Raw genomic sequence first — 13,794 nt, forward strand, 5'->3', positions numbered from 1 at the left:
ACCGGTAGAGACGAAAGCACAGCCGCACCCAAGCACACTGTCGTGTTGCACGGCACACCCCTCTTTCCCGCTGCTTTCTTCTTTCCGCTTCTCCAACGTTCTCTCTCGGCGCCCCTTGTCCCCCTGCTGCCGCCGTCGCCCGTGACCTTCCCCTTTTCGGCTCCCGCTGCGTTTCTTCCCCTTTTCCTGCCGCGGACCTCCTGTTGTGCGGTGCTGTGCTATACCACCGTGCGCCGTACTGCCCCGTCTCCTGCGGCGTTTCTCTCCCCGCGCCCTCCAAAAAAGGGGCTAAGCCCACGCCTGATTATTCATGGATTATGTTATGTCGCGTGGGAAACTGTGTGCTGTGTTGTGCGCTGCTTCCTCTGTGGGTACCTCTCTCTTTTCTCGACCTCGAAACACCGTCTGGGCGTGCGACCCTGGGAGACACGCCCTACTCAACGCTCTCTCTCTCTCTCTCGCCCCGTCTGTTACTACTGTCTTACACTTCTTCACCCCTCCCCCTCCTCCCCCCCCCTTTTTTGAACTTTCAAATACTATATATATAGACTCTCTTGCTTCACTTTCTGGTCATTCCGTTCTTTCTTTCCCTCTCTCTTACTTTTACTTATATTTCTTCCTCTCGTAAGAACCCGTCACAAAACAAGAAGAATCATAACACACAATGGCTAAGGTTGCTATCATCATTTACACTCTATACGGTCACGTCGCCAAGTTGGCTGAGGCCGAAAAGAAAGGTGTCGAAGCCGCTGGCGGTCAGGCTGACATCTTCCAGGTCCCTGAAACCTTGACTCCAGAAGTCGTCAAGGCCCTAGGTGGTGCTCCAAAGCCAGACTACCCAATCGCCACAAGAGACACTCTAACCGAATACGACGCCTTCTTGTTCGGTATCCCTACCAGATTCGGTAACTTCCCTGCCCAATGGAAGGCCTTCTGGGACAGAACCGGTGGTCTATGGGCCAAGGGTGCCCTACACGGTAAGGTTGCCGGCTCTTTCGTCTCCACCGGTACCGGTGGTGGTAACGAGGCTACCATCATGAACTCCTTGTCCACTTTGGCCCATCACGGTATCATCTTCGTCCCATTGGGTTACAAGAACGTCTTCCCAGAGTTGACCAACTTGGAGGAAGTCCACGGTGGCTCCCCATGGGGTGCCGGTACCATCGCCGGTGCTGACGGGTCCAGAAACCCATCCGAATTGGAATTGAAGATTCACGAAATTCAAGGTAAGACCTTCTACGAAACCGTCCAGAAGTTTTAAACAATTCAGTCTTCGAACTCCTCTCTCTATCTCTCTATAAGTAAATAGATGTTTAAGAATTTTAAAGCTTGAATTAGAAAAAAGTACTTATAAGCCACATGCACCATGCTCCAGAACCTGTTCGAACAGTACCGTCTCGGCTTCTTGACACCGGGACAATTCACCGCTCGCAACGCAATATCCCAGTTTGAAACACTGGTAGAGAACCACCAAGTGATCAAGTACCGTCCCACAGCAACCCATGCCCACGTAAGACCCACAATCACATCCCTGGATGTAGACTCTCACTCGGGGGGCAGACACTTGCTCAGTGGTGGTGACGACGGCGGCGTCTCACTGTGGGGGGTTGATGAGTCCTCGACCAGTGGCGGGACTCTCCGATGCAAGAGGTTGCGTGTGTCCAGGAGGGATACGAGACACAACGCGGTGGTGCCACGGGGGGCGCGGACCACTGATGATACGAGACTCGTACACAGTTTCGAGACTAGTGCAAACAAGTTCAGAATGTACAGGGGGAGCCGGCCAGCGGCGGTGCCGCCAGGGGAGGCGGATGCGCAAAGTGCACACCAGTTCCGCGTCACGTCGGTGAAATGGTACGGTAGTGACAACGGGATGTTCTTCTCCGGTGGGAACGACAGGACAGTGAAGATCTGGGACACGAACACGTTTGAGTGCGTGCAGGATTTGGCGCTAGGGTACGTCGTGAACCAACTCGACTGCACGAACAACTCACTCAATAGCGTCCTTGTCGCATCGGATGATTACTACCCGAGGATGATCGACTTGAGGAACATGAACATGGGGGTCACTATATTCGGTAAGGGCTCACAGCGGGGGGTACCCATGAAACACGAGATACTCACTTGTAAGATGGACCCGGCGAGGGAGTACATCGTCGCCTCGGGGGATTCCAGCGGGAGTGTTAAAGTTTGGGATCTTAGACAGACCAATAACCTCTTGGTGCAGCTTTCGAGGGGTGGTGACTCGGCGCATAGGGCCAGCTGTGTTGACATATGTTGGAACCACGAGGGCACGAAACTCGCCTCGGTCTCGCTGGATGGGACCATCGTCTTGTGGGATCCCTTCGACAACAACAGGTACGTGAACAACTTCTCAGATAGAGAGAACATGAACCCGTTTGCTGAATCGGAACACCCACATTTCAAACAGCTTGGTGAAACGGATAGGACCCGCGTGCGGCACGCGAGAAGAACGTCGCAGCGGCTCCAGTGGGTCGCTGGGAAGTACCTCGCTGTCAACACGGACTTGGGAGAATTGCAAGTCTACGATACGGTTCAAGGGAAATACTGGAACAAAATCGAGTTCCCACACGACGAGGGGGCCACAGTGGGGCGTGCGGGCCAATTCACAGGGTTGGCCATCACTGAAGACATGACCAACGGCATTGGATTGCGGTTGTTTGCTGGAGCTACGCAACGCGCGAGAGACCCTCAGGGTATTGCTCCCGCAGCTTCGTACCTGGTAGAGATCCGCCCATAGGGTAGAGAAGGTACCCAGCTGTTACCCGTCTTTTTCTGTACATTTTGTGAAATTCGTGGAAGCAACGAAAGATTTCCCGTTTTGGCAACTGCCGGCACGTTGCAGGTGCTGCCAAGAGATCGAGAGAGAGCATAGATGACTAGACTAGAGTTTAGTTAGACGGTGGACCTCTTCGTCCCGCTGAATGTACACATGGGGTGGGCGTGACACGTGCGTCTTCTCTTCTTATTTGAACCATTTTTTCAGTTTTTTTTTCAGTTTTTCCTGCCGCTACTCGTTGAACTTTCTGATGGCGCTTAACAGAAAATAATACTATTCTGTACGTACAACTGCAGTTCTTCAACAGAGGAGCTGCTCTGCCCAAGTGCATGCTCTCTTTCCGTTGGAAAGAAGTCTCGTTTGTACGATCGAGAAATCTATCACTTTTATATTACTCGTTTTTAAAAGGCTTCGGCGGTACGCAATTTCTTTACTTTTTCGGTTACATTCCCCTCCACTTTCTTGCCTGCAGAGTCTGAACAGGCCATTACAAACGGGAAGAAAGAGAATAATTGAGTCAAGTTACAACTGCGAGGATACAGCAACCCTGCGGCCTGCTCATCTCACCGTGATACCCACCAGTGGGTACCTGGGAAGTCTGCTACATAGTCACGTGTTTTTCCCCAAATTTTTTTTTTTTTGTTTTCTTTTCCACTTTTTTGTTTCTTTTCCGTTTTGTCTCCCTGTTTCGATCACCCACTGAATTTCTTGGATTATTTTTGGCATTAAACTGGAAAAAAGCCCACTTAGAACGAGTGTTGGTTGCCGTTGGATTTGTGTAGTGTCGAGCCCCACCCTCACAACCATAGGTCGGGCAGTCGGTAAAGCGAAAGGTACGAGTCCGAGACAAGCACCATGTCGAGCAATTTGGCCGAGTACTTCGCTAAGCAGCGGGGGAACCCAGACGACGACTCTGGGAGCAATAAAATGCCCGTGAAACGTGCCCCTAACGAGAGCTTGCCCTACGGTCAAGACGAGGATATGGGACCGTCTGTGTCGATGGCTAAACAGGCGAAAGATGATGACGATTTCAACAAGTCCACTTTCAAACTGAAACGAACAAGATCGATGGGGTTGCTAGATGATTATCTCGATCCCACGAAAAAACAAACGGAGGCGGGAGGTGAGACAGTACACGGGACTGCATTGGATTCTGACCCTGTTGAAGATATGGAAATGGAGAGTACTTACCAACCGACGTATCACGATGACAGTCTGATGACCTCCGCATCTGTATCGCCCCCACCGGCAGATAACGACATGTTGATACCACAGGACGACACGGACGTCGTCAGGGAGCCACAGAGGCACGTGGATTACCTGTCACACCACTGGAAGGAGTCCGAGATCTCAAATTCTTGGAAGTACATTATTTTGAAGAAGAAGAAGAGGGATGTGGATTTGGTCAACGCTGCAAGGTTGGAAAATGCATCGTGGAGGACTTGGGCAAAGGCAAGGAACAACCTGAGGACCGTGTCACCAGAGGTAGTGAACTGGTCGAAGGATTCTGACGTTACGTGGCTGTACGGGCCGATTGTCAGGGGTAATGACGGTAAGAAGAAACACAAACAAGATGACGATCAGTATACGTACGATCGTGGTGATGGTGATATGGACGATGACGATGACGATGACGACGAGGATGCTGATTATCTGATGGGTTACGGGTCAGATAACGACGAAAATCGCCAAAGAGTGTCCACCCACAGATCGGAAACCCAGCACAGTCACCAAGAGCACACTACACGAAATGACAGGGACCTCAAGGCACCCAAACCGATTCTAAAGAAAAGAACGGTGACTGAGATCATAGAGGAGAACGCTCAGTGGAAGTTGAATGAGGCGAGGAAGCATCTTAACGAAATAAAGAACACTGTCAGCATAACAGACCCCAACGGGCCCTCGAGTGTGCACGATGATTACGATCTGTTGGCAGCCAAAGTCAACGCCCAATACTACAATTACCCAAAGCGCAATACATCCGCACAGTCAGATCGTGTGGAATCGCCACAACCGCAACGGCCACAGAAGCAACTAGTTTCAGGAACGCAACGTGTTGCTTCCCCAAATGAGGACACGGGAGGAGACACTGCGGTCCAAGTGACACCAAAAAACACCGATACTAACGGAATGGATCAATATACAGAGAAGGGGAGATATCAGTCATCACAGGGTGCCAATGAGAATGGAACAGAATCAACATTTGGTACGATAAAGAAGGATACGCTTGGCCAGAACCGCACGTTGTCGTCTATCCTAACTTCTCCCTCTACGGTGCAGCTAAGAAAGGACAAGAAAAAGACACGGGGGAGTGTAGACATGGATGGTGTCTCGACTGAGAAGATTAGAGATAGACATATTCATTTTAATGACCGTGTGGAACAGTGTAGGGTGGTAAAATATCCGGACAGCGAAGCCGGTGAAAGTGACAACTACAGTGATGGATACGAGGACGATGAGTATTTCACGGATGAAAGCCACGATCAGCTTTCCAACTACTCAGGAACGGACTCAGAAACAGATTCAAACTCAAACGACGAGGATAACGACGGACTTTTCATCAACGCAAGATTTGCTAGAAGGTCAGACTCTGTGGCGCATTCTCCAATCACAGACAACTCATCTGTTACCTCTTCGCTTCATGGCAGACAACACCATGTCCGCCCAATAATCAAATTACTACCGGCAACTACGCTAAATTATGGCTCCGACGAAGAGTCCGATAACAGCGACTATAGTGCCAATCATGGTAATGCAGTATCACACAACGTCAACACACAAAGAGGGTACGATTATATCTACGACTACAACTCTGTGTACACGGGGGATACATCTAGTTTTTTGCCCGTTGACTCATGCGATATAGTGGACGTTCCCGAGGGCATTGATTTGCAAACGGCCATAGCCGATGACAATTCGAAGAACTATAATCTCCTGTCATCCCAGACCTCGCACAAAGCTGTAGTTAATCAAACTACGGATTTAGATTCTCGCCTGTGCAATAGCGACGATCAATACAGTTTATCCTCGAACACCGATGACGAGCAGTTCATTGAGGACTCCAATTATAGGAGTTCTGATGAGGACAATATATCCATCAACAGCAGTGATGAGGATTCAGACCCGAACGATGTTGAGAAGAATTTGACAAAAGTCCCATCAAATATGGACGCCGACGAGCTGGCGTTGAGAAGAACTTTATCTGTTGGCAAGAGTAATAACTCGTTAAGAGACCTTACGAAGGAGGGGTCCACTCCCTCTTTGAGCAAGCTGTTAACGCACAGTTTAATTAGCGGGAAGCCCTTTAATAAAGAAGAGGGAGAGAAAGCTAGTGAAAATATTAGCGAAGAGTCTTTGAAAAGGTCTTCTGGGTCACGGCGTGGTTTGACAAGCAATTTCATCTTCAACTCTGACAGTGAAGAGGAGGACGAGGAGGCTGCTGAAGAGTTAAACGAGGATGAAAATCTACATGGAGATCTAAGTTTAGAATCGCTAACCCTTAAAACCCCCAAGCGGAAACTAGGTCCACCTCAACGATCTAGTAGCAGTTTACTTTCTACGCTGGCTCATAGTAAAAGCGCCGGGGAAGATAGGCGATCGTCAAGTGACTTAAACAAAAGCTTAGGATTACCGAACAGTTCATCGTCAGCTGCGGCAATAGCACCTAATGACATTGCAATTAACGGGGTTTTTCCACCTAGGAATGATTCTTTGAAATCAATAGCCTCGAAGGAAAAACTGATCAATGCAAATAGCGAGGGCAGTCACAGCGACCGCGCTTTCAAAAACAAAACATAGCTTTAAAGCTGCTTTCCGCAACCTTACAAGAGGAATAAAGTCTCAGGCAAAAAAAAAAGATAATATTAATCGGTCAAATAGGCAGAAGATTATTTGAAAGGAATGTCCCCCGCACCTCTATTTGAAGTATTATACGTATCTATAGACCCGCAATATATACTTCATAATGTTATAAACCAAATGATAATCTTTGATGAACAATTCATTTTGAACATTGCAGTTTATAGCCATATTCATACTTTTTTCTAAAGATTTTTAGCGCGAAATTCAAATAGCTGTATATTTACCATATGATTGTTCAAAGTTCTGCAAACCACACTAACGAGAACGTCAATTGCACCGTCCTTAGGCCGTACTACAGAATTTTACATTGAACGGCCACTCTTGACTCTCTGTTTGATATCTGTTGAGTATAGATATGTCAGTGGATAAACAACTGCCGGATATCCAAGTAGACCTTAGCACAAACGTGGAACCGTCGAGCAACAGCGACATCAACCTTGCAGGAAGTATAGACAGCAAAGATGACAGAGATATTGATGTCCCGAGTCCAGTGGATGCTGCTTCTCGATCGCGACCCAGCTTTGAGTCGATTAGCACAAACGATTCGCTGACAACCACCACCACTACGACTGGGATCCGAAGATTCCCGTTTAGCATGGATTCTAAGTCCGGATCAGTGGACTATTCTCCATTGGGGAACAATTCTATCTTTGAGCTGGTTATGAACACGAGAAGGAAAGACTGGCTACGAATGCCCTCAAGTTTGGATATCCCGCCGGTAAGTTTATCGAAGAACAGTATAGCAGGAAACTGGAAAGAGACGATAGAACACTATGTCAAGGAGATAAAGGACGAGGAGGTGACATTTAAGAGTAGAAATAACTTAAGGAATATGAACAAGCTGGAGCAAGTCAGGCAACTGAGTGAGGATGATGGAGAACGAAATACGTCTGATTCTTCAGCAAACCCTAATGCCGATGATGAAAGCATGAAGCTTGTTAAGCAGATTCCTGACTTTTATTTTGAGAAGGCTTTCCAGTTAGACAATGAGAGAATTTTCAATAAGATTATAGAAGACGTGGACATCTCATTAGAGAGTCTCAGGGCGCGCAACGGTCAAGAGAGGGATAATGCGTACATTCAGCTCAAAGATAAACTAAACGGGTATTTGGATGCAGTTGAGTTTCTATTAGTTACTGAGATCTCTAAATCGTCGCACAAATTTTTCCACGCGCTGGGTGAGGTTGAACATATCAGAGAGAAGGCGGCTGAAACCGTTGTTGATTTACAAAAACTGTCCAAGCATTTGCAGAAGGAGGACGAGGAAGTTCTCCAAAAGAAGATCAAGAATATAGAGCTGATACACAAGCGGAAAAATGTTGAAAAGTTGGAACAAGGTTTACTTCAGGTAAAGTTTGTCGTTGATAAAGTCGAGGAGTGTAAAAGTAAATTTGAACGAGACGAACTAGAAGAGTGTCTGGAATTGATAAAGTCAATTGACAGTCTGATAAAGGGTAACCCTAATTCTGACGAGCGTGTCGATTCCTGGACGGATAACTGGCCGTATAAACTTCTGGACATCAGATCTGTTCCGGCGCTGCTGGAGACAAGGGAGTTTTTGACTAATATGCAGATTGAAATTGGGGGTAAGTATTCTTTACAATTGGCACAAATATTACTGACTGATCTAAAGAATGCGTACCAGGATATAGATGTCTACGAGATTGCGAAAAGGATCCAATCGGGAAAGCCTGAGAAAAATGCTTTGGAATTTGGTGAGGATTTCCAAAAATCAATCAGAGACGTTATTGTTAAGTTAAACCAGTGCGAAGAACTCACGAGCTCGTTTGTATTTTATTTGGATAAAGCTATGGTTGAAGTGAAGAATATTATAAAGAATTACTTGCCGCACGAAAAGACGCCGCCATCGACAACCGCAGATCGTTCTTTGGAGTCGATTTCTGAAAGGTCTGAATCGGCTACACCCCTAGCACCCTCATCTGGGTCGAAACTATCGAAGCTTCTGAAGGAGCAAACACCATTAGAGTTCCAAAACATGCTAATGACGATATTCATTACTGCAATTGAGGCCTTGAAGCGTCTGTACAAGCATCAGAAATTACTACTGGATATCTCTTTAAGAGAGATCAATTCGGTGGACATGACCAGCGAAAACCAGCACAATATGATCACACAACTAGATATCAGGACGGGCCTGAACGATATAATCCACGTTGTACAATTGCGTATGGGTAAAGTGATCGCTGTTAGAAGGGAGCTCACTGCAACATTGCGGCACGATCATTTCTTGAAGCTCTACGCTGTATGCGTTCTGTTTATCCAAGAATGCGAGTCCCTCAGTGGTGAGTTCTTGACCAAGTACCTGAGCGATGTCTTATCGGCGCAGATCAAGAACTACATTACAATCCGCGACTCGAGGAACATCCGGACGATTCAGAAAAAACTTGAGTTGGAGAGCTGGGTCCCCTTCATTGTGCCACCCTGTGTGCAGAAGGACGTCAACGACATTGTATCGTGTACGGATATCGACCCGATTGACTGGACTGACGTGTTGCTTTTGACGAAACATGACCGGGACGAGACGGACGCCGAGGACGCCGAACGTAATGGCAATAGTGAGCCGAGCACAGCGGCAGCACCCACGGGCAACACTGGGAACCGTAAGTCTGTTGTTGTCGGGGACAAGACGTTTGTGGCGAGCGACTCCCTTCTGGCGACGATCGACCTCGTCAAGGAACTGCTGATCCTCTCGACCAACCTGCCAACGCTGTATTTGCCGTACTTCGAGCGGATGTCCTACAACGTGCTCCGGTACTTCAACAGCTACGCAATCGGGACAGTGACACTACAGGGCACCAGGACGCTGGCACAGTCGGGCAAGAACCTGTCCATCCTGGGTGAAACGCTGGACTGTCTCGCCGAGTTTGGCGTTGTCGTCCAGAAGTTCTACCAGAGACTGGCCAGCGGAACTAAAGATTTCAAGCCGTACGAACCAGCCCGCTACGTGGCCCTCGCCCAGCAGTACAGGGACTCCTCAGAGCTCATCTTCCAAGCAAGAGCACCCCCGCCGCCCATGTAGGACGGTCCTCCCGCCATGTACGTAACCGACACATATCACTCCGCACGAGGTGGCAGCTCGACCCGGTGTTACCCTCCCGCTGCGGCGCACCACAAAAAAAATGTGAGAACGAAAAATAAGAAAAATTTGAGACCAAAAATTGACCAACTTTTGACAGCTTTTTGAAACATAGAGCAGAGGAGGTCAACATTACCCTGCTGTTTCAACTTTGTATCTACAGAGAGTTACTTTGGAGAGTGTGGAGGTTTAGAGGTATTGGCAGTAGTGTGTATTGAGCTACTTGGCTGCACTGGAAAGTACCTCTTGGGAACGGCGATCTCGAAAAAAAAATAGCAACAGCAAAAAAGCAAGACCGAGAGTGGCGTGGCGTGTACTGATATAGTTTTGCGTTTTACTATACCTTTGTTTACTGGTTAGCGCATAGAAAAAAACAACAACAACTACGGGACGTACCCTTAGCATCAGCTTATTTGAACTGGCTCCAAAAAAAGGAGACTCTTGTGCTGCTGACGCAATGACCTCCCATTTGGAGAAGAATAAAGTTGGAATTGCGGAGAACGCAAATGATGAGTCCGTAGAGGAGGCTGTGTTCAAGTACGTTGGTGAAGGTCTGAACAGGAAAGATGAAAAATCGGACAAGAGATCGGATGACCCGGCTGCTGCTGACTCGCAGGACGACAATGTCAAGAGTAAAACACTAGAAGGTAACAGTGCTGAGCAACATGGCGGGGGAGGGTCGCATGGGTTAGATTCGGACACGCACGCGGCGAGTTCTGACTCTGCTACACATCCGGCCAGTAATGGTACAACGGGTTCTGATGGGAACGCTGCCTCCGGGGAAGATAATTCATCGGATATGAGCTGGTATATAAGGCATGAGGAGGATCTGCCCGGCAATACTGCCTACATGAATGAGAACGACGCGCACCTGAACCCGCAGTCGAATTCGGTACAGGAGTCCGTTGCGCTGGCTGCGGTCGTCGCTGCGTACGCTGCTGACAAGAAGAGGAAGCTGGATGGAGGCGACCATATAGACAGTATAGATGGCGAGGCTGATGACATGCACAGCGGCAGAAGCAGTAGTAACAGCAACAGCCACAAACGGTCCAAAATGGAACAGGAACAGCAGAAGAAAGATAAACTTCAACTGGCTGTTGACCCGGAGTTGGCCACGCTGGACGATCCGAGCCCATCGTCCGCGCAGGATCACCTTGTGCGGAAAGCGATCATTGATACCGATTCAATTGCACAGAACCCTGATTTCCAACAATACCTAAACACCGAGGCGGAGCCTGTGAAGACTAAACATTTGCCCAGGAACAACCAGGACAGTGCAGATGCGCCTCCCGAAATACAAAGCCCGGGGAAGCTCGCAGTCACGCTACAAAGTGCAACGAAACAGTATTCGGAACTAGCTAGAGAGTCGCTCGCGAAGGACTCGTCTGGTCTTGGGAGCCACGGATCACCGTTATCGGAGGGCCATGGCGACACAGACGAGGACACTAAACTTTTACAAAGTGCTGCTAACAGGGCCTCCGAGATAATCGGGACCACCAGTCAAACAAGCGGGAAGGCGTTCGATGCAAATGAGGAGACTGCGCTGGACCAGTTCATCGAGGAATACAGGAATATCAAGAAGTTCACCAGGAAGCAAACTTGCGAGAGAATCTGGACTAACGGACGCCGTAAGGACGATTTCTGGATCAACATATGTAAAGTTCTGCCGTACAGGACGAGGTCATCCATTTACAAGCACGTCAGGAGACGCTATCACATATTCGATCAGCGTGGTAAGTGGACACAAGACGAGGATGCGGAACTGGCTAAGTTGTGTGCGGAAAAGGAGGGCCAGTGGTCTGAAGTGGGCAAAGCACTGGGTAGAATGCCAGAGGACTGCAGGGATCGTTGGAGAAACTACATCAAATGTGGGTCCAACAGGGCTGCTAATAAGTGGTCAGAGACTGAGGAGGCGCTATTGAAAAAAGTCATTTCAGATATGGTGGAGGAGGCTAAGATCTACCAAGATAGGGTCGACAACGGATTAATCAGTGCTGAAGTGGAAGATGAGCAAAAAGCGTTTAGGGGACCCCGGGGGAAGAAGATGTCCGGTAAGCCAAACTTTAAAGACGTGATCAATTGGACGGTGGTTAGCGAACGTATGGGTGGTACGAGGTCTCGTATACAATGTCGCTACAAATGGAACAAATTGGTGAGGAAACAAGCCATCTCGAAGATTGAAAAAGTGAGGGGCGATGACAAAAGGTGGATAGTGGGGAAGCTCAGAGATCTAGGGTTTACCGATGATTCTCAAGTTGATTGGGAGGAACTGGCTACTTTAAAACCGGGCTCCAAGTGGTCTGGCTTAGAGCTGAAGCTGTGCTACGAAAAAATGAGAACAATGGTCAAGTTTTACAAAGAAAGGAGCATCAGTGAAATAGCCAAGTCATTGTTGGATATGTTTGACAATGAATTGGAACTAGAGAAGGAGGAATAGTCACCTTTCATTCTTTTCCTGTACCCTCATGAACCCCCGAGTGTCATCTGCTCCCATTATTCTCATCCCCTTATAAGATCTGTCATCAACTCCTTATACTCTGGCTCCTGTTATTAACGTGATCTCGAACGACTTTCATATAATTGTACTATTTCGGAAAAAGCAAACCACTACGTTGTTAACTTTTCTATTTTTTTGAAGTCGCGTGGGGAAAGACTTGTAATTTCTTATTCTTAAAAATACATTATACAGATATAATTATATTTAAATTATTAGGTAGTTTACTCTATTTTATTTTTTCGAAGCTTATAGATGAGATCAAATCATATCCACGAGGCGATATCGATGTTATATCAGATAGTAAAAAAAAGTATTGCTTCAAAGAAATAAACTTAGAATTTGTGGAATTGCTTGTTGGCAGCCTTACCCAAAGCTGGAGAAACCTTCAAGACGTTGAATCTGACAGTCTTGGAGATTGGTCTACATTGACCAGCGGTAACAATGTCACCGATTTGGACACGGAAAGCTGGGGAAACGTGGACTGGGACGTTCTTGTGTCTCTTTTCGTATCTGTTGTACTTTGGAACGTAGTGCAAGTAGTTTCTTCTGATGATGATGGTACGGTGCATCTTGGTGGAGACAACGGTACCGGTCAAAATCTTACCACGGATGGAAATGTCACCAACGAATGGACACTTCTTGTCAATGTAAGAACCTTCAATGGCGGTCTTTGGGGTCTTGTAACCTAGACCGGCATTCTTGTACCATCTCTTGGTTCTTCTGTTCGTCTTAACCTTTGGGTTGGTGAAGATGTGAGGTTGCTGTAGTGAATTAGAAAGTTTAAAAGGAGGTGGATACCCTCTCCATCAAACAGTAGTTTTTGTTAGTAAAGATGCATCGTCTAAAAGTAGTACATCGCACCACATAATCATTTGATCCATCTTGAATCAGACAGTGTTTTTTTCTGTATCTAAACGCACAATGCTCTCCCCCCAATCTTAAGCACTGGTGGCAACCAACCTGGAAGGGTTACTTGATATCTTGTATTCAGCGAAAAGGAATGAAGCCAAAATTTTGTAGATCTGGGTTCGATCCTATCGTTATTGCATAATTTTCACTATACCTGAGACTTTGATCATAAATTATGGTGTGTACTTCTTCAATACACCATTTAACATACCTTTTGGAAAGCTCTTTCAGATTGAACAGTTAATTCAGTGGACATCTTTGCAGTTACTTAGCTTCTATTACCACTTTGAACTCTCTAATGCCTACCACCAACGCTTCTTGAATAATACCTGCAAGTGAACAAATTTGATAATATTCCTCTCCGATGGTAATCTCTTGCGTCGTAACGAAACCTTCAAACAGAACATCAGACGTAACGCTCCCCGCCTGAGAAAATAAACGACTCCAGCCTAGAAAAAACCGTTCTGGGCTAAGGACTCCGCCTAAGTATTTTTCCAGTAGGCAGGGTTCCGGGCGGACAGATAGTGAGAAAAACTGAAAAATTCAAGGAAAAAAAATATTAAAAGAAAAAAACAATGTTTGAAAAAAGGTGCCATTTCAGAATTGTGGTGATTGGGTGTAAAAGACAGG

The 13,794-nt window shown here is 47.2% G+C and overlaps 6 protein-coding genes across 6 annotated transcripts; 5 read left to right on the top strand and 1 right to left on the bottom strand.

The window, feature by feature from the left end:
• Positions 1-664: 664 nt before the first annotated feature.
• On the top strand, positions 665-1,261 carry PST2 (flavodoxin-like fold family protein; the record flags this gene model as incomplete). Its single annotated transcript, XM_022609384.1, has 1 exon — positions 665-1,261. The coding sequence occupies one exon, from the start codon at positions 665-667 to the stop codon at positions 1,259-1,261; it is 597 nt and encodes a 198-aa protein (XP_022465786.1).
• Positions 1,262-1,366: 105 nt separating this feature from the next.
• RAD28 (Rad28p) lies at positions 1,367-2,761 on the top strand (the record flags this gene model as incomplete). Its single annotated transcript, XM_022609386.1, has 1 exon — positions 1,367-2,761. The coding sequence occupies one exon, from the start codon at positions 1,367-1,369 to the stop codon at positions 2,759-2,761; it is 1,395 nt and encodes a 464-aa protein (XP_022465787.1).
• An 894-nt stretch (positions 2,762-3,655) lies between these two features.
• Positions 3,656-6,598, top strand: REG1 (protein phosphatase regulator REG1; the record flags this gene model as incomplete). The annotated part of the gene is made up of 1 exon (XM_022609387.1): positions 3,656-6,598. The coding sequence occupies one exon, from the start codon at positions 3,656-3,658 to the stop codon at positions 6,596-6,598; it is 2,943 nt and encodes a 980-aa protein (XP_022465788.1).
• A 418-nt stretch (positions 6,599-7,016) lies between these two features.
• VPS54 (Vps54p) lies at positions 7,017-9,701 on the top strand (the record flags this gene model as incomplete). Its single annotated transcript, XM_022609388.1, has 1 exon — positions 7,017-9,701. One exon carries the CDS (start codon positions 7,017-7,019, stop codon positions 9,699-9,701), a length of 2,685 nt encoding a protein of 894 aa, XP_022465789.1.
• A 514-nt stretch (positions 9,702-10,215) lies between these two features.
• On the top strand, positions 10,216-12,195 carry NSI1 (Nsi1p; the record flags this gene model as incomplete). The annotated part of the gene is made up of 1 exon (XM_022609389.1): positions 10,216-12,195. The coding sequence occupies one exon, from the start codon at positions 10,216-10,218 to the stop codon at positions 12,193-12,195; it is 1,980 nt and encodes a 659-aa protein (XP_022465790.1).
• A 392-nt stretch (positions 12,196-12,587) lies between these two features.
• RPS11A (40S ribosomal protein uS17) lies at positions 12,588-13,420 on the bottom strand (the record flags this gene model as incomplete). The annotated part of the gene is made up of 2 exons (XM_022609390.1): positions 12,588-13,016; positions 13,376-13,420. The coding sequence occupies 2 exons, from the start codon at positions 13,418-13,420 to the stop codon at positions 12,588-12,590; spliced, it is 474 nt and encodes a 157-aa protein (XP_022465791.1).
• Between the last annotated feature and the right edge of the window lie 374 nt (positions 13,421-13,794).

This window comes from Huiozyma naganishii, chromosome 8 (genome assembly GCF_000348985.1).
Source record: "Huiozyma naganishii CBS 8797 chromosome 8, complete genome".
Taxonomy (NCBI): Eukaryota; Fungi; Ascomycota; class Saccharomycetes; order Saccharomycetales; family Saccharomycetaceae; genus Huiozyma; species Huiozyma naganishii.